General features: G+C 41.8%; 2 protein-coding genes and 1 long non-coding RNA gene across 3 annotated transcripts; 1 reads left to right on the top strand and 2 right to left on the bottom strand.

The window, feature by feature from the left end:
* The first annotated feature begins 1,765 nt into the window (after positions 1-1,765).
* Positions 1,766-6,919, top strand: LOC146972800 (uncharacterized). The gene is made up of 4 exons (XM_085803180.1): positions 1,766-2,304; positions 3,454-3,659; positions 6,342-6,459; positions 6,574-6,919. Exons 1-4 carry the CDS (start codon positions 1,804-1,806, stop codon positions 6,820-6,822), a joined length of 1,074 nt encoding a protein of 357 aa, XP_085659306.1. The 5' UTR covers positions 1,766-1,803; the 3' UTR covers positions 6,823-6,919.
* Positions 6,920-13,816: 6,897 nt separating this feature from the next.
* Positions 13,817-14,925, bottom strand: LOC146972801 (uncharacterized). Its single transcript, XR_015037957.1, has 3 exons — positions 14,848-14,925; positions 14,163-14,346; positions 13,817-13,900 (listed from the first exon to the last, which is right to left on the bottom strand). It is a non-coding gene; the product is annotated as an uncharacterized LOC146972801 (long non-coding RNA).
* A 101-nt stretch (positions 14,926-15,026) lies between these two features.
* On the bottom strand, positions 15,027-16,244 carry LOC146972802 (uncharacterized). The gene is made up of 2 exons (XM_085803451.1): positions 15,657-16,244; positions 15,027-15,250 (listed from the first exon to the last, which is right to left on the bottom strand). Exons 1-2 carry the CDS (start codon positions 16,182-16,184, stop codon positions 15,041-15,043), a joined length of 738 nt encoding a protein of 245 aa, XP_085659577.1. The 5' UTR covers positions 16,185-16,244; the 3' UTR covers positions 15,027-15,040.
* Between the last annotated feature and the right edge of the window lie 8,398 nt (positions 16,245-24,642).

Here is a 24,642-nt window from a genome sequence, read left to right on the forward strand (position 1 = left end):
ACTGTGGCCATTGGGGCCGTGGAAGGCCGACTGCCACTACAGCTATATGAAACATGAACTTGACCGTTTTGATTTGTGTAAATGATGGCTCCTCATATGTATATTTTGTAAATTGTTTTGTCTACGGCCAGAAAGCAATTTAGGGGCCGGTGTAAGAGCCATTCTGGGCTTTTATTTTGGTATGTATTTGTGTTTTATTTTTGTAACTTCCGCTCACACAGGAAGTGAGGTGGGGCATACGGTCACGGTGGCTTATTTAAACTGAGCTAACGATCGGCAGGTGTTGCTGATTGGAAGCAAACAATTCTTTGACCGTGACATGCTGTGCTGTGACATGAAGACCTGTTCCACTGGTTTGTACAAATAAATCCCTTTTTTATGGTAAACTTTGTTGTGGCAATTGGTTTACTAGCACCATGCACGCGTCAACTATAAGCTACTACATCAGCAACAGTAAGTGACTCTCTTTTATGGCAAGAGGAAAAGAAGTCACTACATCTTTGATTCCTCACAGTATAAAGCTCATTGTAACTCAGGTCCTCCGTGGCCATATGGTTAGTGTGTCAGGTTACCACTCATGACGTTGTGGGTTCAAAAAATTAGACATGTTTCTTGCATGTCATTCCGCATGTCTTTGTCAATTTATTCTACTAATTCAGCATGGTTCCGCAATGGCTTTCAGCATTCACACGCTTTTTCTGTTAGGAAATGCTGTTTCTAGTTATTACTTCCTGTTTTCTGTGGACTGAACTCAGATTGGCTATACTGGAACTGACAACTCAAGAGTTTCACTTCCTCTGCTCTGTTCACTACTCTGTGTGTGTGAGTGTGTGTGTGTGTGCCGGGGGGTCACGTATTAATGGTAATGCAAAGTGTCGACAAGGACAATGACACGTTTTCGGTGTAGAAGGGTTAAAGACGCGTGGTGATCAGCTGCACGAGGCTGCACTTACAGGAAAACACTCAGCCACAGTTTATCTCACATGTAGAGTCCAAAGGTTAATTGAGTGTGTGTGTAGAGTAACACAGTGTGTGTAGAGTGCAGATACTTTATGTTGTACAGAGTTTGTTCAGTGTTGGTGATGCTGCAGCAGTTGTTCAACACCTGTTAACCCAGGACCAGAGAACAGTACAGACACACTGTTAAGTATTTAATCAACATCATCTGAACATGGATCACAGAAGAAACGGTAGGGGATCGAGGAGGTAGAATATGAATAAAACCAAAGTGATCTAAAACTGTCAGTGATTCTTATTACGACCGCAGCCTGCTTCTTCTTCCTGTTCTCTGTGAACTGAACTCAACACTCAGACGGGGGTGGGGGTGGGGGAACAAAAGGACCGCTGTTTCCTTCCTGCAACAGCGTGAATGATATTGCCGTAATAACAACATGTTGTCTGTAAAGCGCAACCTCTCAGCTTTCAGAAAACATTAGAACTTTTCCGATTGGGCAAACCATTGTGTATTTACGGTAATGCAAAGTGCCCGTGGCCAAACGTTTGGGCATTTTAAAATGTGCGGTGCTGAGCTGCACGAGGCTGCATTTACAGGAAAACTTTCTGGATGTCTGTGCTGTAAACACTGAGCCATACTTTATTGATCATGTAGAGTCCAAAGGTTGAGTGTGTGTGTGTAGAGTAACACAGTGTGTGTAGAGTGCAGTTGTGTTGTATAGAGTTTGTGACTCAGCAGTGTTGCCTCAGTGATGGGTGTGGTTTATCATAACTCAACTGTTTGACAGTTCACCCAGAATCAGACAACAGTGAAGACACACTCGAGTGTTCAATCAACATCATCAGAACATGGAGCACAGAAGAAACTGGAGAGGATCTAAAGAACATTTTGTAAAGAACGGACACCTGAAGCTGGAGGATCTGAAGGCAGCAGCTGCAGATTTAAGAAAGAGAGTTCCAACTTTGGATATAAGAGACTACATCTTCCTCGAGGACATCCCAGAGTATCCCCGACCAGAGTTTCATGTGTCTCATCTGCAACACAACACTGATGCAGTTGGGTTAACAGGAATAAAGACAGATGGAGGCTTCAAGGACCCGGGCAGACATGGGGGCACAGACTTCCTACAGTGGTGGAGTCTGACTGTGAAGCCTGAGGACGTAACATCAGCTGAGAGGAGGCTCCTGGAGAAGACCTACCCAGACCGGACCCAGGCCCAGGCCCAGAACCAGCGCAGCTTCCTGGGGGAGTTTGCCAGCTCTCCAGCCTTCAGCCTCAATATCTCCAGACTGGGTTCATACCGCTTCACCTTCCCTGTGGAGGAGGTGCTGAAGGCCTACAGCCAGCAGGTAACACCTCAGTCCAACTGTTGACAGATCTGGACAGAAACGTATTAAAGTTCTGGTTTTTATTTTCAGGGAGGTCAGAGGTTTCTAAGCAACACTTTTTTCTAAATTAAAGCTGCTTCGCAGCAGTGCTTGGGGCCGGGCAATTTTGGACAAATTTAGGCAATTCTGAGTAACAAGCGACCAAATAGGAAAACAACTAGAACAACAGCATTACAGTGTGCATTCTGCCTAAGCTGAGGCTTGAACTCACAACCTCTGATATCAAGAACCATCGTCTAACTCACTGAGTCAATCTGGCATGGGACTGGAGCATTGTGCAAAGTTTGGTAATTTTTCATGTATGGGAAGTAGAATTTCCTGCTTGCGCTTCCTGGAACCTATTAAGACTCACCGATCTCCATCAGTGTGTTATGACCTTATATTAGGACTTCAAAAACTGATTTCAGGGACTTCCACATTAGATTCCCTCATTGAGGATGTGGGAATTGAGGAAAGCTGATTCCATCAGTTCATCATTTATTTGACCATGATCTGAAACAGGAACTGAGGCACTCAGAGTTGAAGAATGACAAAAAGCCTTTATTTCAGCAGGGCCATTCAAATTAAAAACTTGCCAACGCGTTTCGGCAACAGGCCTTCATGGCTGATGTAATATGGCCACCAATATGTTGCCTCCTATATACAGGGGGGGGGGGTCACTTGATTCATCTGGGCGGGCCATAGTTACAATACAAATTGTGGTGTTTGCCAGTGGACTGCACTAGGTTATAACTCCACATTTAAACAGACATTAAAGGACAATTCCAGGCGAATTCAACTCGGGGGTGTATTTTCATATCATTTTAGGTCTAAAAGAAGGAATCTGAAGATTTTCAGTTTAATCGCTCCTGTTTTGCAGTAGTTGCGTCTGTCCCCGCATCGCCACGGCAGCAATGAATGGGAGTGGATGTAAGTTCTGCTGTTTAGGCTGTTTACATCCCTCAAAGCCGCAATTTTTTCCCACAGACAGCGTCAGATCTAGTTTTACATGTTTGTAAAACTAGATCTAATTCAAAGTCTCCCGGAGTCAGATCTGGGATCTGCTTCAAGTCTAACTCGTTGATGGACTGAGCTGTGAGTCGTCCACTCAAACTCTGTTGTTGTCTCCAGTTCTGCTCCGGAGCTCCACCTGTCATGAGGGTGTACGAGACCGTCCTGTACAAACAGGAAGTGATGTATGTGGTGCTGGTCCACAGTCCACAAGTTCAGAAGTACGACAACTATCCTCTGCTGAGTGAAGACGACCCAGAGGCCGTCTGCTGTTACAAAGATGGACACTTCATCTGGAGGTCTCAGGCCATGTGTGAGACACACAGGTAAGACACAGTGAAAGTCTCCACAGTGAACAGCTTCTATACACACCTCAGTGAACATTTCTTAGACCCACCATCAAAGCCTGTTTATGTTGTTTTAGCTTCACTGACAACACAACACTGACAGTCAGTCAGTCGCAGTAGACAGAAGACAGAAACATTTGAGAACATTTTGAGGACACACTTGAACAGACATTGGATGTTTGCATCATTGGATGATGCAGTTTTACTCTAACCCTCCCCCAACATGTTACCATCAATCAATCAATCAATCAATCAATCAATTTGTTTATTTCGGGCATGTCAATTTAAATCATCATCATCACACTTCATCATCAAATAATACAATACATGGCCGAAAGGGAAAAGCGGGAGAAGCAAAAGCTTATCTAGTCCCGCCCCCATTACCCACAGAATAAGAATATTTGTCATACATACATATCTTTTTGCTTTTTTCTTCTTTTCTTATTATTATATATATATATATATATATATACATACATACATACATATATATATATATATATACATACATACACACACACTACATTTTGATGTAACATTCTTTTACTTATGACATTTTGACATAACATGTTACGGTAGTAGATAGTATACAGATCATAACATAATTTTTTTTTTTTTTTTTTTTTTTTTTTACATTTTGATATAACATACTTTTACTTATGACATTTGACATGACATGTTGGCAGCAGGCAGTATACAGAGCTGAAGTTTAGCTCTAGACAGTACATACAGATTACGTGTGTGTTTGCACATGTGTCCATATTTGTCCGTCATGAGTGAACAACAGTCTCATCTTGTAGCTTGGCTTGTCACAAAGTCATAGAATGGTCCAATTGACAGAGAGCAAAGTCCAGTGTACTGATTATTTGATGGTGTGGTGTGGAGTAAGAGCCCTTTTTTGCCATATTCTTTCAATCATCCATCTCCTCTGCAGCCTTTGCCGCGCTTAACTTGGCCATATCCTCCCGAGTTTTGGCCATGTCAGCTCGCAATATTGACACGAATTCACGAACTGCTGTGATGTCAGATCGTATCCCGACCACAGCCCTCGAGTAGTGGCGTTGTCCGCCCTCGCATTGCTCTGCTCGGAGGCGATCTTCCTCATTTTCTGATATTGCATGAAAATACCGCATCCCAGGGTGAACATCCCGATTGTCATGAACGTGAATATGTACACGTCCTCGACATCCTCCACATCCAGTGCGGCAAGGCAGAGGACTCTCCACTTTTCCCATCCATCCAAGATGTAGCCGGAGATGAAGGTTCCGTCCGGGCATCTGGGTTCTCCAGAGCCCGCACGCCTGGTTGAGAACACTCTGTCAATGGCATTCAGTGACCAGCTCAGCAAATCCATCGTGGACCAGTTGATTGAACTCAGCTTATCGATTGGCAGGGCTCAGTTGAGTTCTTCAGTACTCTGATCTCTCACAGTAATGTCACAGCATGCATTAGCACCCCAATTTATCTGTACTTTGTTGATAGACATTATAACAACATCCTGCACAAACAGTCAGGCTTAGACCTTTGACATACAATTTTCTCTGGTTAAACGTATTGTTTGGGTACAAAATGTTTTTTGTTATGCTCCCATGCCGTCTCAGCACAGTGTCTGTTGACTCGTGTCTCTGACCTTTATCAGCCCTCCTGTGTTATTCTGTATCGGTTAATAGTTGAGTTGACATACTTTCTCTTGAAGACATTCAGTGTCTCTGAGTTTTTAACTTCATCTTCTAATGCATTCCACTGTTTGACACCTGTGATCGACAAGCAAAAGGATTTTAACGTAGTCCGAACCTTTCTTTGTCTGAGAATCTTGTTCCCTCTAAGATTGTGTCTCCCCTCTCTTTCTAGGAAAAGTATTTGCAGATTCATTGGGAGGCTTTTATTCGCGGCCTTGTACATCATTTGTATAGTGCGGTAATTTATCAAGTCATATAGTTTGAGTATTCTTGAATCCATGAATAATTGATTTGTGTGTGCCCTATAGTTGGCATAATGCAAGATTCTCAGAGCTCTTTTTTGGAGTATTAACAAGGGATGAGTGGAGCCTTTATATGTGTGACCCCACACCTCTGCACAGTATTGCAGGTGTGGAGCGACTAGTGCCCAATACAGCAGGTGAAGTGCTTTTTGATTTATTATTTTTTGTGCTTTCCAGAGTATGGACACACTCCTGGCTATCTTACTTTTTAGGTGTCTTATGTGTGGTTTCCAACTTAACATGTCATCAATAATTACTCCCAGTACTTTGTTCTCACTGACCCTTTCAATATTCACTCCATTTACTTGGATGTTAATACTCTTATTACAACCTTTTTTCCCATATAGCATGTATTTAGTTTTCCCTAGATTTAGTGATAATTTGTTTATATTGAACCACACATGAAGCTTAGCCATTTCCTGGTTTACTGTTTCCACAAGTTGGCTCAAGTCACCCCCAGAACAGAAGATATTAGTATCATCTGCGAATAATATTAATTTCAGAATATTGGACACATTGCATATATCATTTATGTATAGTATGAATAGCTTCGGACCCAGAACTGACCCCTGTGGGACCCCACAAATGCTAAAATGCAGAAAATACATCCTAAAACATCCTGTTGTGACTGTGTTAACAAACTTTTCTTCAGATGTTTATCTCTGTTTGGTTTCACTCAGCTATGAGTTGGTTCAGAAACCAGATGAAAACCAGATGGGGTTTCGGAACATGTATGGTGATTCTAAGTTTTACGTTTGGGATAAAGTTGCCATTGCCCTGCATGTGGAGGAAGGACAGGTAATCACACATACACACACACACACACACACACACATTCCTGTATGGAGATGAGTTTTAATGATGTACACTGTACACTGATCTCCATCTTGTTCTGGTCTGTTTATTTTTCAGGTGCTGAGGTTTGATGATGACAGATTTGGAAATAACTTGACGTACTGCCATAAAGATGTGGCTGCATTCCCAAACATTAAGTTTGAAGGTTTTGAGGAAGCTAGGAGTGTTGTGGAATATTTCTGGCCTGGTGCATCACTGCAGAAGGAGCGCTCACTCCAGAGAGAACTCAAGATTTCTGATTTTCGAAGCCGCGGCACTGACCTTGTGGTCATGAAGACCTCAATGAGCAACCCTCGAACATCATGATGGTGGTCAGGGAAGCCATCCGACTGAAGAAGGAGACTTTCCGGGAGATGTATTCTTGGGAGACTTCGGAGGCAGTTGCAAGGCACCCACAGGCCAGAAGGTCGGCAGCCATGCGGAGTGTGTGGGACAAGACAAGACTCCTTTGACTCCTCCCACAACAAGTGTGGGAGGAGTTCGAAGAGGCCTTGGAGAAGGACTTTTGGCCGGCACCAAGGTGGAAGGAGCGTTGAGGAACTCCTCCACCCAAATAGTCCATCAAATCCACCTTCTGATGAAGAGGCAGATTTTGGGACCATCAGGGATCAATGTTAATGTTGTGTACGGATTCTCAGCACTAAGTCGGATGCATTTTGAGCGGGTGTTGGTCTTTGCCAGTGCTGCTCCTTATCACCAGTCCTGTTCCGGATCTTCATTGACAGGATATTGAGGCATAGTCGCTGGGTGGGGAAGTTGCATTTATTTGCGGATGATGTGGTGTAATGAGGGAACGAGATACAAAGCATACCAAGTCGTCAACCCAGACATGTCCACCCACCCTGTCTACTCCAACAGTGCCCCATATATTGAGGATTACTTAAGAGTGACTAAGAGTGACACGGGTCCAGTTATCCTCCCATAGGCTGCGTGTTAAAATGGGAAGATGGAGCCGTACACCCCCACATCTACGTGTGTGTCAATGTAATACGGGCATACAAAACGAGGAACATTTGCTCTTGTGCCCTCACACAAAGGACATTCGTGCAAAATACGGACATGACTCCACAGAGCTGAAATCTCTCTTTAGAGAACACTGATAAAAAGATTTTAATTATGTTACAGGCTTGTTTGACAACGTTGGAAAACTAGATGGGAGGGTATATTAAGTGTATCATTCTTTCTTTCTTTCTTTCTTTCTTTCTTTCTTTCTTTCTTTCTTTCTTTCTTTCTTTCTTTCTTTCTTTCTTTCTTTCTATTATTTTCCTTTGTGTGTGTGTGTGTTCATGAGTTGTGTTGTTTATTACTTGGATCCAAATGTTATGTTTTTAATAATTTGTTTCGATAAATTAAAGCAGAAGTAAGTGGTCCGGTCGTTTTCGCTAATGCTGCGTTCCAGGCAGGCTTTTGAAATCGTAAATTACAGCTTCAAGTCACAACTTACGACTTTGTAGCGTTTCAGGCAACCCACTCGTGTTTCTCCGACCTGTTTTACCGGTGAAAGTCACTATAACGGCCACTCGTAACTTCCGACCGGTGAACTCGTACCAGATCGAACTGGTACCACTTCACGGTCGGAAAAATACGAGTTTCCTTGAACGCACCATAACAGTCCTCGTCGCTACGTCACCACATTCACGGCGTTCCTTGGCTGCACACACAGCCCTGCATGCCGTTCTCTCTCCTCATTGGATAAAAACTGTAGGATACGATAAATGTTTTCTCCTGGGCTCAGAGCAGAGCAGAGGGACTGACAGACCCGTGTTTCAGACCAAACACTCTATAGAAGTGATTGCTGTCGGAAGCAGGGGTCGCGTTAACCGGATATTTTCCGTCATTGACCGTTTTTTTAAAACGGTGACGGAAAAATTTTGAGGCCATCCGTCATTTTGACAGATTGCAATTCACAGCCATGGCCGTCTGGCCATGTGCATTTGTTTACAATGAAGCCGGCGGATAATCAATAAATGGAGCGGTGGATAACGATATAAAACATATACAATGTCTCAAAGTCACTATGGTGAGAATTAGATTAAAAAAAAAAAAAACTCACAGCTGGCTGGTGCGCTCAGTAGAACGCTGTAGTACATACCCCAGGCCTGTGTGGAGCGTGTGTGGCGCTGTAGCGCTGCCACACATAAACACCAACAACAGAGAAGAAGACAGAAAGCTTCCCGCAGTATTCAAACTCCACACATTAGAAGTGGATTAAATGTTGACTGGGAGTCGTGTCAGTGCAAATATGACGGTCGATAATGATTTAACGGGCGAGATTCAGCTGCAGTGTCCGAGGGGCCGACAGTAGTCAGCTGTTAAGTTACGTAGCTGTAGCTACACAGCGGTGTGTCTCGGTACAGGTAGAGCGGTGGGGGCAGGACATCACCGTTTCACACACTCGCCGCGCACAACTCTTCTAAAGGTAACGCTAAGCCTTATTTTAATGTATTCTGCCCGCCGTGGCATTGTTTATAACACGTAAAGCTGAGTGGGTCTTGTCCTGTCTGAATTTGTGCTGCATCTGGCTGTGTGGTCTATAGCTTCAGTTGTTTCAGTGATGCGCAGTGGCTGCGTGCGTGCTGCGTAAAAGAGAAATGAGAGGCAGAGAGAGAGAGAGAGAGAGAGAGAGAGAGAGAGAGAGAGAGAGAGCTAACGCCGGTGCACTATGCGGTGCCTATGTGAAAACGTGCTCCTTTGGATGTTTTGGTATAACACATGGGTTAGCATGTTGATTGTTGACAGAAAACTGATGTCATCATCAGGTATTTACGTTGTATTTAGATGTTGACAGAAAGTGACCCCGCATTCACTGACTGACCCCACAGTTAGATGTGCTCTGACGCAGACTCTGCTCCGGAGCATTCTCTGTTCAATTTGTTTGGACTTGATATGAATTAAACATGAATTAAAATTGAATGCTATTGAATATGGCATTATTATAATTTTAAAAAATAAATAAAGTGACCGGTAAAAATAGATTATGACGGAATTTTTATGACCCCGTCAGTCAAAATGACCGGCGACGAAAAAGTCTAGCGCAACCTCTGGTCGGAAGATACAACTATTTAAGACTTATATTAACACAAATATATCACTTACTTCTGCTTTAACTAACTACCTGGTCCTGATGGCACCATTGGCCTGTGCCCTTTAGCACTCCCTGGACCAGTTGGCAGCTGAATGTGATGCAGCTGGGATGAGGATCAGCAACTCCAAATCTAAGGCCGTGGTTCTCAGCAGGAAGCCAGTGGACTGCCTACTCCGGGTAAGGAACGAGTCTTTGCCCCAAGTGAAGGAGTTCAATTGAACTATATCAGACACTGGAGTGTGAGATTGGCCAGAGAATTGGAGTGGTATTGCAATCGCTATAAGGCAAAGCTCTCGATCTACCAGTCGGTCTTATTATTATTGGTACTGACCTGCCTAAACTGGATGCACTTTACAACTCAAGGCTCCTGGCTCGGGCTTCAAAAATAGTGATTGACACCAGTCACCCTGCCTCTAGCCTTTTTGTTCTTCTCGGTACCGCTCGATTAAATGCTCCACCTCCCGGTTCACAGGTAGTTTCTTCCCTGTGCTGTGCCTGAACAACCTCTAGCCTCAGTGGTGCACTTAATTTTATGTCTGAAAACTCAGGATCAAACAGAAGTTTTTGACTATTATGATTATTATTATTATTCTATTGAAAGAGGTGCTGCAACGTGGATAACTCCACTTTGCACTTTTAAGAAGCTCTTTTATTGTTGTTAGGATGAATGTTTTCCACATTGTATTTCTACTGAGATGTCTGTGGTGCCTATATCTGGGGGCAGTGTCCTTCTATTTTATCTTACCTTATTGTATGTTTTATGTAACTTACTGTTTTATCACCTATGTCTGTTTTTATAGTCCTGTCCTCTCGCAAGTGCTTTCCAATGCAGATTTTCTGCAAATGGCAAATAAATGACTCTGACTCTGACTCTGACTCATTCCTACCCTCACCTGTGGTTATGACCAAAAGAACGAGGTTGTGGAGAAAGAGGCTGAAATGGGTTTTCTCAGGAGGATAGGCTGGAGTCTCCCTTAGAAATAAGGTATGAGGTTCAGTCATCCATGAGAGGCTCAGAGTAGACCCACTGGTCCTTTGTGTGGAAAGGAGCCAGTTGAGGTGGTTCAGGAGTCTGGTAAAGATGACTCCATAGGGAGGTGTTCCTGACATGGCCACAAGGCAGACTAAGGACTAGGTGGAGAGATAACATCTCCAACCTGGCCTGGGAATGCCTCCGGATCCCCCAGTCAGACCTGTACAATGTAGCTGGGGAAAGGGAAGTCTGGGGCTCATTGGTGGATCTGCTGCCTGTGACCCAACCTCAGAAAAGAGAATGAAGATGGATGGATCTTTTGTTTTGTTGTTTGTTAGTTTTTTGTTGATTTGCTTTGTTTTTCAATCAGCTCAAGTATTCTGTTGTGTATTTTTCAATAATTTTTATTTTTTTTTATTTTACAATACAGGACAATACAGGACAGACAACAAACAAAACAAGGTGTAAACAACAGCAAATAACAACAACTACAGTTTGTGGTTTTGTGTTTGTGTGTGTGTGTGAGTGTGTGTGTGTGTGTGGGGGGGGGGGGGTATGACTAGTGGCCTTGAATAGAGACAGAAAATAAATGAACAAATAAACATAAAATGAGTAGACAAAATTGCGAAATATGCCAAACACACTATTATGAGAAGAGACAGAGATGAAAAGGTTGGTAGGTAGAAAAATAAACAAATAAATACAAATAACAATAACAAATAAATAAATAAATGGGGAGAGAAACAGGAAAAAACAAAACAAAAACGCAACGGGATCAGGCAACAGTATGGAGAGTGGATGGATGAGGAGGGGGATCCCAGAATTTATTGTATGGAGTTTATAGTACACCTCGGGTCCCTGCTGACCCGCAGGGGACCGGCCCTCCGCCCCCCCAACACCCCCAGAACCCCCCACCCCCACCCCGTGTGCCCCGGACTGCGTGCGGCCCAACACCTTACCCTATATCTAACTGTGTTTGCAATTTCATATTCTATTATTATTATTATTTTTATTTTTATTTTTTTTATTTTTTTCCCTTTTAATTAATTAATTATTTTAAGAAACGTGTATGTTGTGCATTAAAACCAGGGAAAGGGGGTGTTATGAAGTGTCCCCTTTCCTTTACCTAAGCTAGTGTGATGTGCATTAAAAAAGCTGATGAGCCACCCGGGAATGGTCCGGGGCAGAGAGGCGGGGGGAGGCCGGGAGGGGCAAGGAGACGACAGGCCAAGATCCCCCATGCTTGGCCCAGCAGGGGCCCGAGTAATGCTAATATTAATAGATTAAGTTTAAAGGGAGTTATTATAGTAATAGTGGTAGTGTGGTCTGTTATCCTTCCCCCTCCTCCAAAAAACAAACAAACAAACAAACAAACAAACAAAAAAAACAGAAAGGAAGAGAAAAAGAAATTATTTATAATAATAAGAATAGCAACTGCAATAATGACAACATGGCAATAGATGGTAGTGTTAATTATGATGAGAACGGTAGTGGTGGTGTGTATGAGAAACAAACAAACAGAAATAATCACCCAGCTCAGAATAATAAATAAAAATAAGAAGTTTTAAATAAAAAATAAAAAGATTTAGATGGATTAGTTGTAATGAACTACCAAATAAACAAACAAACAAAAACAAACAAACAAAAAAAATAATAATAAGTAAATAAATAAAATAAAATAAAAAAAGTTACCTCATTAAGGTGTTTAGTGAGGTGTATGGTGTGTGGTGTATTTTGGTGCCCAGGCAAAGAGAGGGGCAGAAAACAGCTAAGGTGGATGATTTAATATTATCTTTTGTAGGTCATGATTGTAAGAAAGTGATGAATGGTTCCCAGGTGACCTGATTATTGTCAGAGGAGTTTGTATTTTCCAGGGCGATATAATCAATGATCTGATTTTTCCAGTGTGTGATATGAATGGACTTCCGTGATTTCCAGTTCATGAGGATGGTTTTTTTGGCGATATTTTTCAATATTTAAACTGTTCAACTATTTATTTCAATATCTGGATAACTGTAGTGTGGTTTTAGTTTGGTTTTTCTTGTTGTTTTTACTCTGTCTGGTTTTATTGCTGTATTTGTAATTGTATGTGCTGAAGAATAAACATTGCTCCTGAAGTAATGGATAATGGGGATCTTAAACTAATAAACTAAATCTTACATATGTTCCTTTACAGTCTATTAGTCCTGTTGATCCCATGAAAACAAGATGGTTAGTGACATCTAAGGTACTCATTGTAGAGAAAGATTGGAGAGCACTCACCGATCCTCCAATAACGTGAGCCAGTGTTTAATCCAACCTTCACCACAATAAGAGGAGGTCACAATGAAGTTTCTTCTACTTGCAACAGATATTCTTTGGCTGACGACCCTCTGGTTCATACCTTCAACCTTCTCCATAAAGTTCATATTTAGTTTAATATTCCCAACACCTAAATCATGATTAGAACCCAAATTTTGGAGGGACACTATGACTATAACGATGTTTAAATGCAGCAGATCTACATTGAGCTGTTGATTGGTAAAATTTGTTGTAAATGCAAGTTTAGTTTGTTAGCGCCGTTCACAAGTGTTTAGTGTCACGTTCTGTTGCTAATGATATCTGTTTTACAGGCTAATAAAAAGTTATCAATGTGCAATAAAACTATTTTAATAAACAGCTTGTGTTCAAAGTGCAGTGACCACACTGACAACACAGGACCAGTCATGTTGGAACCACCACACAATTTTTTTATTACTAGTTTCCATAATCATACATTTGCACATGTCTTCATGCCAAATATGGAACATTATCCGAAGATCATGTTGTGGTACTACTGCAATAAAAACACACAAATATACCCACAAACCAACCAGTCACAAAGGTTGATTCCTCTGCCAAACACAGTTTAGTTTACGCTCATATTAACCTTGTTGTAAGGTTAATTTACATCATCAGTAAGAACCCATTTGTCCTCCTTTGTTGGAGCTATACTTTTACAAACACATCAAACACACACACACATATATATATATATATATATATATATTTTTTTTTTTTTTTACCAACCTACACCTGTTAACATCCCTCTGTCCTCTGGAAACGTTACCAACATCTGTCTGACCCAGTCTCAACCACCACCACATTTATTTATTATTTTATTTCTGCCTCCACCGAGAATAGAATAGAATAGAATTAACCTAATTCAGATTAAATAAACCACATGATAGATGAAGATGAAGCAGAACTGAAGCTGTGTCATGTTGAGTTTCTGTTGAGTCACATGGTTTGACGAAGATGCTGAGTCACCAGTTGGTCACTGGATTTGGGTTCAGTCTTAACTGGAGCTGCAACAAAGAGACAACATCACAGGTCTTTATATGAAGGAGCATGTAAAGGTCCAGTCAGCTCCTCTGTCGTACATGTGGATGGAGATTATTCGGATTATTCGTTCCATCCTTGTCCTCAAAAACTGTTTTACCCTCAAACTCCACAGTTCAGTTCCCTATTAGTTATCATTCTTTTCAAGTGTTTTCAAGAACCACATCCTAACATATTTATTATGTGTTCAATCAAATCTCGTATTTCACTTCACACAGACTTAAATACCTGCTGGAGTCTCCTGCAGTGAGCGATCCTCTTCCAGTGAAGGATGGTCAGGCCACAATCTCTGGACAATCGCTGTGGCGTCCCAAAAAGTCTGAAAACCCTGATCACTTCGACTGAGATTACGAGCTCCTTTGTTGCAGAACGTGAGGGTTTGTCTCAGTCTGTCACGATCAAATGTCAGCACCTGAACATAGAATCAGAGCAGAGTTGCCACTCGTAACTCTTTGGACTTGTATTCCCTGTTTTATTTTTTATATTAGCCTACCTTGTGTGTTCACTGTTCTGTCTGTTTTGTAAAATCTTTGTCTTGTTACTTGGTGTTGTTAAATCTTGGCCTTTGTGCTGTGTCCTTTGAGTATTTGCAGTATGCTCGTGTGTCACAGTTAAGTCTTTCTGTGTTTTTCTCCCTTCTGTGTAATATCTCTGTATGAATGTGGGTTCTAATCGACTATACATCATATCATGACCCTGCACCCCCGTCTGAGGAAGGGTTGCCACTGTCCCACATCATGTGAAGTAATGAGTTCTGGCAGAGACCCACACCCTGTGTGCATGGGCACTAAATATGCTTAAAATCCCACTGTTTTAAAATAAGGATCAGATTGTGACAAGAAAAATATGGTTACCAGGACAACTGAAAGATTTCTGGGACTAGACTTACAGTTAAAATAAGCAGAGTTATTACCTGTCCTCTCTTCATGTGCAGAGCGATGGCGACACAATCCCAGACGTAAAACTGCTCAGACCCAGACACCGGCACAGCCTCCATCAGGTTTATCTTAGGTCTCTTGACCAACTCATACCTGACAGAGAGCAGACTAAGACGTTTCTGTTCAAGGTTCAACATCAACACATGAGAGAGAGAGTGTCACTGTGTCTTACCAGTGGGTCTCACACATGGCCTGAGACCTCCAGATGAAGCGTCCATCTTTGTAACAGCAGACGGCCTCTGGGTCGTCTTCACTCAGCAGAGGATAGTTGTCGTACTTCTGAACTTGTGGACTGTGGACCAGCACCACATACATCACTTCCTGTTTGAACAGGACGGTCTTGTACACCCTCATGACTGGAGGAGCGCCGGAGCAGAACTGGAGACAACAACAGAGTTTTAGTTCAGGAAGCCCTTTCAACCACCACTGGTTCTTCTTCTGATAGGAGCTACTGTTTTATCAGAATCAGTCCAAATGTGAGACCAGCGCAGAGGCAGAAAATCACTCTCTCAACGTTTCTGTCTCCCTCAGCCTGGGATGTCTCTATCGTTGTGGCAACCACCTGCAGTTAATCTACTTCTGACTCCTATCTCTAATTTAATTTTTATCAATATGATTCCAATGTTGACAGAGATGGCACCAGCAGCAGTGGCCCCCGTGGCCTTCTCAAAATTTCTGCAAAAAAATGTTCGAGTTGCTTTTACTGGGCCCTCAGCCTGTTTTAAAAGGCTGAACAGGACTCTAAACTTTGTTATTGGATGAAAACATGTTTTGATCGTGTTACCTGCTGGCTGTAGGCGTCCAGTAACCCCTGCACAGGGAAGGTGAAGCGGTACGAGCCAAACATGGAGGTCTTTGTGAAGACTGGGGAGCTGGCAAACTTCCTCAGGAAGCCCTGCTGCTGCTGCTGGGCCTGGGTCTCCTCTGGGGCCTGGTCCGAGTCCATGTCCTGGTCCTGGGTCTGGGTCCAGCCTGGGTAGGTCTCCTCCAGGAGCCTCCTCTCAGCTGATGCTAGGTCCTCAGGCTTCACAGCCAGATTCCACCACTGTAGGTCTTTCTCCTCCTGGTTGTAGCCCGGGTCCTTGAAGCCTCCATCTGTCTTTATTCCTCTTAACCCTTTCACATCAGTGTCATGTTGCAGATGAGACACATGAAACTCTGGTTGAGGGAAGGCTGGGATGTATGGTTTGTAGAGGTATATGCTATCAATGTTTCCAGCTTTAGCTCTATCTTTTAAAGCGTCCAGCTTCAAGTGTTCCTTTCTCCTACAAAAGGTTGGTGGACTGTTCCTTGAGCTTGGTTGCCATGCCATGATCAGATGGTCAGATGATGAAGATTAAAAAATATATATTAAAAAGAGAAGTAGGCTCAATAAAAGATAAGAATTAAGTCTTCACTGCTCTCTGCTTTTGTAAGAACTGGTCTCTCATCTCAGACAACTGCAGATTTATAGAAGGTAAATATAAACCACACCCACCACATGATGTCATTGCTGTAATAATCCTGCAGGTACAGCCACCGCCTATGTGTCCTCATCCACCAGCTGATTCTCAGTAAACAGCTGTCTCATCTGTTTACAGTCAAACAGAAGATACAGAAGTGTCCTCTGTGACCCCCCCTCCCTCCTCCTGTGCCTCACTCTGCTCTTGGTTACAGTCTCTGGGAGAGATGGAGGGTGGAGCTGGGAGCGTTACCTGGCCAACAGGGTGTGGCACAAAGCACACAAGGCTGGCGTGCATCTGCCACCACAGCTACTTCCTTTTGTTTGGTTTGATGCTGATCATCCAACATCCACCACACACACGTCCACACATCTATACTTTGTAGACATTACTGATTCTCCTATTGTACACATTTCATGTGTAGCTGTGTGTTTCCTCCCTTTCTTGTTGTCTGCCTTGAGCCAGACAGTTACACCTCTATGGGGAAATGGATAGGAACAGAATGTCAGTTTGATCAGAGATGTATTTTATTGGCTGGACTATACTATACTATACTATACTATACTATACTATACTATACTATACTATACTATACTATACTATACTATACTACATAACTGCTCCAGCATACTTTCACCCAGAGACATTTAAACGTGCTGCTGTATTATTCCATGTTTCGACAGTTACTATAGTTTGATCAACCACTAGCTGGGTTCACATGGAGCCAAATAACCCAGTTAGAATCCGTTTAGATGTTCAAACTGAATAAACACCTCAATCAGAATAAACAGGGGCGGCTATATATTTTGTCCTAAAAACTGAGGGGTATAAACCTTTTGGCCACAGGTAAATTTGAATGTTTACTTCAACATGCAACTTGAATGCAACATGCATTTTCAGATTATGTGCCTATGGCACAGAGCTAAAGATTTGAATAGCAGACCAGGAACTGACTCGTTGGTGCACTACAGAGGTTTCAGTCTTTTTGGGACAAACATGGCCCAGAGCAGGAAACTTCCAAAGATACAACTAGGCCTACTGTATGTCAATTACAAATCTAGAGCCTTCTGTTTAATTCTACACAAAGCCAACTGACAGAAAGAAAGAAAGAAAGAAAGAAAGAAAGAAAGAAAGAAAGAAAGAAAGAAAGAAAGAATAGTGGAAAATGTCTATGGATATTCTCATTCATCCAGGTCATCGTTCTTTTCTGGGCAAATTGAATCATAGGCAACTGGACTTGTATTTGTCTGGGAAGACGTTTCACCTCTCAAAACGTACTTTTTAAAAAAATCTTTTAATCTGTAATTGCTCGCTCAAGATAACTGTTTTTAACTCTTGTTTTTAACCTATTTTTCTTTTTTGGTTGCTGTTGTAGCACTTTGAGATTTTTTGGTAAACATAAAGTGCGTTAGAAATAAAATGTATTATTATTATTATTATAGATGAGAGATGGGAGGGTATATTAAGTGTATCATTCCTTCTTTCTTTCTATTCTTTTCCTTTGTGTGTGTGTGTGTGTTCTCATGACTTGTGTTGTTTATTATTTGGATCCAAATGTTATGTTTTTAATAATTTGTTTCGATAAATTAACTAACTACCTGGTCCTGATGGCACCATTGGCCTTCATCCCAGCTGAATGTGAAGCAGCTGGGATGAGGATCAGCAACTCCAAATCTAAGGCTGTGGTTCTCAGCAGGAAGCCAGTGGACTGCCTACTCCGGGTAAGGAACGAGTCTTTGCCCCAAGTGAAGGAGTTCAATTGAACTATATCAGACACTGGAGTGTGAGATTGGCCAGAGAATCGGATTGGTATTGCAATCGCGGTAACACTTTATTTTAAGGGGTCCTTGTTCCTGTGTAGTTACCTAATTAATTACAGTGTAATTACCTATGTAACTGCATGTAATAGCATGTACTTACATTGTAAATACATTGTGTATTTTGGTGTACTTACAGGTCCTTGTTACACTTGTAATAAGAAATGCTTGTTACAATACTTTGTCAAAGTGGCCTCTCTCTTTGGGGAAGGGGTACATCTGCAAGAAAAATGGGTGAAACCACAACCCATGTTGCCTGGGCAACCTTTTCCATCAATCTTCCTCCTGCCTCTTGAGTCTTGGAACATGTATGCTGTTACACAACTTAGTCTATGTAACAGTTGTGTTAATACACCGTTGTTACTCTTTGATACAGTGTAATAAGAACATTAAAATAAAGTGTACCTGGGTCGGGATACCTCAACTCTGATAAATTAACTGCAATAACCAGTGTCTTTGATAGTGTACCACGTGTGCTGTTACACAACTTAGTCTATGTAACAGTTGTGTTAGTACACACTTGTTACTCGTTGATACAGTGTAATAAGCACATTAAAATAAAGTGTACCTGCTGGGATACCTCAGTCCTTAAACATTAACTGCAATAACCAGTGTCTTTGATAGTGTACCACGTGTGCTGTTACACAACTTAGTCTATGTAACAGTTGTGTTAGTACACCTTTGTTACTCTTTGATACAGTGGAATAAGCACATTAAAATAAAGTGTACCTGCTACATACTTACATGTAACATCATGCAGAGACTTGGTACTCAAGTATTTTTACATAAACCAATAACTAGAATAGCATTTTTTCAGAAAATGAGACAATGCTGGATAACTCAATTCATATGGAACTGAAAACATCATCAGCAATCTGTATGCATAAACCACACACTCAAAAAAATGCATTTCAGTGTTCCTTTATCGTCCTTTATTTTTATTATCCCCAAAAAACCACAAGGCTTGATCTTTTCCTGTCCTTTAATGGAGTCCTCTATTTCTCCTCCGTAAAACTGAAATGATCACAGAAACACAATTTACTTACAGTACTTACAGTAGCATTGTGTAACAGTTGTAAATGTTCCTTTAAGAACGTAAGCGTGAAGGCGCCGGGACGTCATTGAGCGTCGCGCCGCGTTGTTTTGTTTTTCAGTTGAGAAGAAGGCTACCCGATGAGTGGACGCCATTAGCTTACTGAGCTGCCGGTTTCTCCCTATGGTTTCTCCTTTTTCTTCTTCTTAACTCAGCTAACAGTGAGTAAAGTGAGACCGCTTCTTTGTCATGTATGATAGTATGAAGTGTTCGGCTCAATAAAAGGGCAAGAGTGAAGTCCCAAGTGAACTATTTTTGTGGACATTACTGTTTTTCCTGCTCACACGACCGACTCTCACTCACAAACTGTTACAATTGCATGAATAGGTACACTTCAATTAGCATCCAGATTAACAAAATGAAAAGAGTTAGCATAGACTGAAAGCTAGCAAGGTATATTTACCGAAAACATAACTAATCATGTCTTAATTACAAAAATACACAATCATGTAACACTATTGACATATTCTACTCACAGATAGACATTCCCCAAGGCAAAAGCGTCCAACAATATTATTTAGCAGTCTGTTTAGCCGTCTGTGCTCACTTTTACACCCAAGCATGAGAAGTGAGCATGCAACAGAAAAAACACAACATAGCTGGACTTGACGAGCCGAGCGCTCACTTCGACGCGGTTTCTCTGAACCAAAGAGAAGACCACTCACTCGGACGTGGTTTCTTTGAACCAAAGCACACACTTTTTTAACCCTCAAAGACAGTACAAAGACACTGGTTATTGCAGTTAATTTATCAGAGTTGAGGTATCCCGACCCAGGTACACTTTATTTTAATGTTCTTATTACACTGTATCAAAGTGTAACAACGGTGTATTAACACAACTGTTACATAGACTAAGTTGTGTAACAGCATACATGTTCCAAGACTCAAGAGGCAGGAGGAAGATTGATGGAAAAGGTTGCCCAGGCAACATGGGTTGTGGTTTCACCCATTTTTCTTGCAGATGTACCCCTTCCCCAAAGAGAGAGGCCACTTTGACAAAGTATTGTAACAAGCATTTCTTATTACAAGTGTAACAAGGACCTGTAAGTACACCAAAATACACAATGTATTTACAATGTAAGTACATGCTATTACATGCTGTTACATAGGTAATTACACTGTAATTAAGTAGGTAACTACACAGGAACAAGGACCCCTTAAAATAAAGTGTTACCTTATTGGGGTAATGACCTGCCTCTAGCCTTTTTGTTCTTCTCCCTTCCGATAGACGGTACCGCTCGATTAAATGCTCTACCTCCCGGTTCACAGATAGTTTCTTCCCTGTGCTGTGCGCAGCCTGAACAACCTCTAGCCTCAGTGGTGCACTTAATTTTATGTATGAAAACTCAGGATCAAACAGAAGTTATTGACTATGATTATTATTATTATTCTATTGAAAGAGGTGCTGCAACGTGGATAACTCCACTTTGCACTTTTAAGAAGCTCTTTTATTGTTGTTAGGATGAATGTTTTCCACATTGTATTTCTACTGAGATGTCTGTGGTGCCTATATCTGGGGGCAGTGTCCTTCTATCTTAACTTACCTTATTTTATGTTTCATGTAACTTACTGTTTTATCACCTATGTCTGTTTTTATAGTCCTGTTCTCTCACTAGTGCTTTCCAATGCAGATTTTCTGCAAATGGCAAATAAATGACTCTGACTCTGACTCTGACTCGTTCCTACCCTCACCTGTGGTTATGACCAAAAGAACAAGGTTGTGGAGAAAGAGGCTGAAATGGGTTTTCTCAGGAGGATAGGCTGGGGTCTCCCTTAGAAGTAAGGTGAGAGGTTCAGTCATCCATGAGAGGCTCAGAGTAGACCCACTGCTCTTTTGTGTGGAAAGGAGCCAGTTGAGGTGGTTCAGGAGTCTGATAAAGATGACTCCTTAGGGAGGTGTTCCTGACATGGCCGCAAGGCAGACTAAGGACTAGGTGGAGAGATAACATCTCCAACCTGGCCTGGGAATGCCTCCGGATCCCCCAGTCAGAGCTGGACAATGTAGCTGGGGAAAGGGAAGTCTGGGGCTCATTGGTGGATCTGCTGCCTATGACCCAACCTCGATGGATCTTTTGTTTTGTTGTTTGTTGCTCAAGTATTCTGTTGTGAATTTTTTTCTATCTTTAAACTGTTCAACTATTTATTTCAATATCTAGATAATGGTTGTTTGGTTTTTCTTGTTGTTTTTACTCTGTCTGGTTTTATTGCTGTATTTGTAATTGTATGTGCTGGACCCCAGGAAGAATAAACATTGCCCCTGAAGTAATGGTTAATGGGGATTCTAATAAATAAACAAAATCTTACATATGTTCATTTACAGTCTATTAGTCCTGTTGAGCCCATGAAAACAAAATGGGTAGTAACATCTAAGGTACTCATTGTAGATGTGGCGGGAGGCGGTTTATGAACCGAAGTGATACGATAAACCGCGGGTCTGCGAGTGGCAGATCTAGAGAATTACACCAACAACGCCACCTTAGGACTTGCACCTAAAGAATTTACTCTTTTTCAAACTTTACTTTCTCAGAGGGTTTCCCAAAAACAACCCATGCACAGGTAGGTACACAAATGAATACAGGCACGGTTATAGAAAAAGTTTAACAAGTTTTATTTAGTCACAAATGGAAGCATTAATTTATTTAAGTTACTTATCTTCTGTAAAAAACAATTATAGTTATTTTTATTTCCAAAGAGCACAATATTAATCTGTACCACCGACTCAGCTTAAGTCAGGATGAGAGAATAACTGCTGAGGTCACTGCATAAATAAACAAAGAGAAAAGAAACCAAACAAAATATCTTACATACACAAAACAAACTCAAATCAACACAAAAGAAAACAAAAACCATAATGCTACATGCATAACTTCTGCAGGTCCTCAAAGCTGTGCTACTTCCCACCCCCCACTAAGGAGTCGTGGTCAGTCAGTCTTGAACTACAGTACACTACTTTAAAACGAGCGTCTAACTGACGAAGGCAGAGCAGTAACTATGAGCAAGGCAAACAAAAAGAAACAAAACGTGGAGATAAAAGGCAAGAGGCAAGAGGCAAGTCAGGGCACAACAGCCTAACGCCAGGCAGGCTTTAAACAAAGAAACAGAGCCAGATGTAAATAAATACATACAAGCTACATTAACAGACACAATAATGTAAGACTTGTGGCACTGTTTACCTGCATGGCGGGCTGTAGCCTGCACCAATAAATAATGTAGCCGTCAGAAGCTAGCGCGGCAGCGGTGGCTAACCGGAAGGGGACACACACTCATCCACCATCTCGGCATACACGCCAACCTACAACAGAAAATTGTCAACACTGCACCTTATAACACTTTAAGCATTCTGAGACTGCGCTACATACCTGGAGAACCAACACCCCGTCGCATAATGGCGCCGGTAGACCGCCGCTCGGAGGAGCCGTTTGCCGGGCCTACGCAGGCGAGGAGAGAGGGCAACTGAACAACGGGGGCTATTTAAACAGGTCTGCATTAACAGCCAATGAGCGACTCCGCACTACAGGTGCCGGTAAGGGGCGTGACCACACACCTGACGCGAGGCGCCAGACCTGCTGCAGCATCAGAGACTGAGGGACACAGGAGAACACACATATATATTCACACAACAAATAACCACCCGGTTACATAGAGAAGGATTTGAGAGCACTCACCGATCCTCCAATAACGTGAGCCAGTGTTTAATCCAACCTTCACCACAATAAGAGGAGGTCACAATGAAGTTTCTTCTACTTGCAGCAGATATTCTTTTGCTGACAACCCTCTGGTTCACACCTTCAACCTTCTCCATAAAGTTCATCTTTAGTTTAATATTCCCAACACCTAAATCATGATTAGAACCCAAACTGTGAAGGGACACATGAGTATAAAGAGGTTTGAGTTTGTTAGCACGGCTCACAAGTGTTGTGCAATAAAACTATTTTAATAAACAGCTTGTGTTCAAAGTGCAGTGATTAAACACAGGACCAGTCATGTTGGAATCACCACACCACCCTCATAATGAAAGTCTTTGAAAGAATAGTTAAAGAAGCACTCCTGACTGCAGTCCAAGCAGACTTAGACCCACTTCAATTCGCCTACAGGTCGGGCAGAGGGGTGGATGATGCCATTAGCACTTTACTAAATATGGTCCTGACACATGTGGAAGGAGCTAAATCATTAGCATGATTACTATTTATTGATTTCTCTTCAGCCTTCAACTGCATTCAGCCTCATATTTTAGCTCAACGACTGGCAAATCATAATATTGACCATGGTCTTTTATGTTGGCTGATAGACTTTTTTAACAAATAGGTCACAGCGTGTGAAGGTAAATGGTGTTTTATCAAATGCTCTTTTATCATCCACTGGATCACCACAGGGCTGCGTTTTATCACCACTTTTATTTGTTCTTTATAAACGCTTGTCAGAGTCGTCATGCAGGGCATCACATAATTAAGTTTGCTGATGATTCTGTTATCCTGTCACTGGTGAAACATGTCAGCCCTGATCATGGCCCTGTGGTGGCTGACTTTTTAGAGTGGTGTGAGTCCTCGTTTTTAACTATCAATGTGGCTAAGACCAAAGAAATGACTATAGATTTTGGGAAGAATCCTGTAGTCAGTCGCCCCACCTGTGGTTTTAAATAACCAGGTAGTGGAAGTTGTCAACCAGTACAAATATCTGGGCATTCTGGTTGACAATAAGATTACTTTTGAGCCTCAAGTGGACGCAGTGTGCAAGAAAGTACATCAGCGTATGTATTTTTATCATAAACTTCGTAATTTTAATGTGGACAACACTTTTATGCAAATGTTTTATTCTTGTTTTATCGAGTCTGTGCTCACATTCACTTTTATTTGCTGGTACGGCTCAATCAGCATCAAGAACAAAAATCGACTGCAAGGACTCACAAAAATTTGCAGCAAGATTGCAGGCTTGAGTCTACACCACCTAGATGAACTGTACAACATTAGGACCTTGAAGAAAGTCTGTGCTGAGCCACCCACTCTTCAAGGAGTTCACTCTGCTCCCCTCTGGCAGAAGACACGTTGTCCCAAGGTGCAGGACAAATAGGCTAAAAAACTCCTTTGTTCCTGTTGCCACTGGACTCCTAAACTACTTCATGAAGTGATTGTTGTACCTTCCTGCACTATTATCCGTTGTTGTTGTCTTGTTTGTTGCTGTTTTTATGGTCTGTTGAGCTGTTTTTCTTTTTTGTTTGTTTGTTTGTTGGTTTGCTGCTTGCTGCAAAACAAATTGCCCCCAGGGGATAATAAAGATTTCTTTGACTTTGACACTTTTTTTTAATTACCAGTTTCCTTAATCATACATTTGCACACATACATATCTTCATATTGAATATGGAACATTATCCGATGATCATGTTGTGGTACTACTGCAATAAAAACACACACCCACAAACCC

The sequence above is a fragment of the Trachurus japonicus genome, chromosome 16 (assembly GCF_045865225.1).
Source record: "Trachurus japonicus isolate A0001 chromosome 16, Traja_1.0".
In the NCBI taxonomy this organism is placed as follows: Eukaryota; Metazoa; Chordata; class Actinopteri; order Carangiformes; family Carangidae; genus Trachurus; species Trachurus japonicus.

Excerpts from the sequence above, each read along its gene's own strand:
- LOC146972800 (XM_085803180.1), top strand. The coding sequence starts at position 1,804 with ATGGAGCACAGAAGAAACTGGAGAGGATCTAAAGAACATTTTGTAAAG. Across the intron at positions 3,660-6,341 it reads GCCATGTGTGAGACACACAG|CTATGAGTTGGTTCAGAAAC; the intron begins GTAAGACACAGT and ends GGTTTCACTCAG. Across the intron at positions 6,460-6,573 it reads TGCATGTGGAGGAAGGACAG|GTGCTGAGGTTTGATGATGA; the intron begins GTAATCACACAT and ends TTTATTTTTCAG.
- LOC146972802 (XM_085803451.1), bottom strand. The coding sequence starts at position 16,184 with ATGGCATGGCAACCAAGCTCAAGGAACAGTCCACCAACCTTTTGTAGG. Across the intron at positions 15,251-15,656 it reads TGGACGCCTACAGCCAGCAG|TTCTGCTCCGGCGCTCCTCC; the intron begins GTAACACGATCA and ends TGTTGTCTCCAG.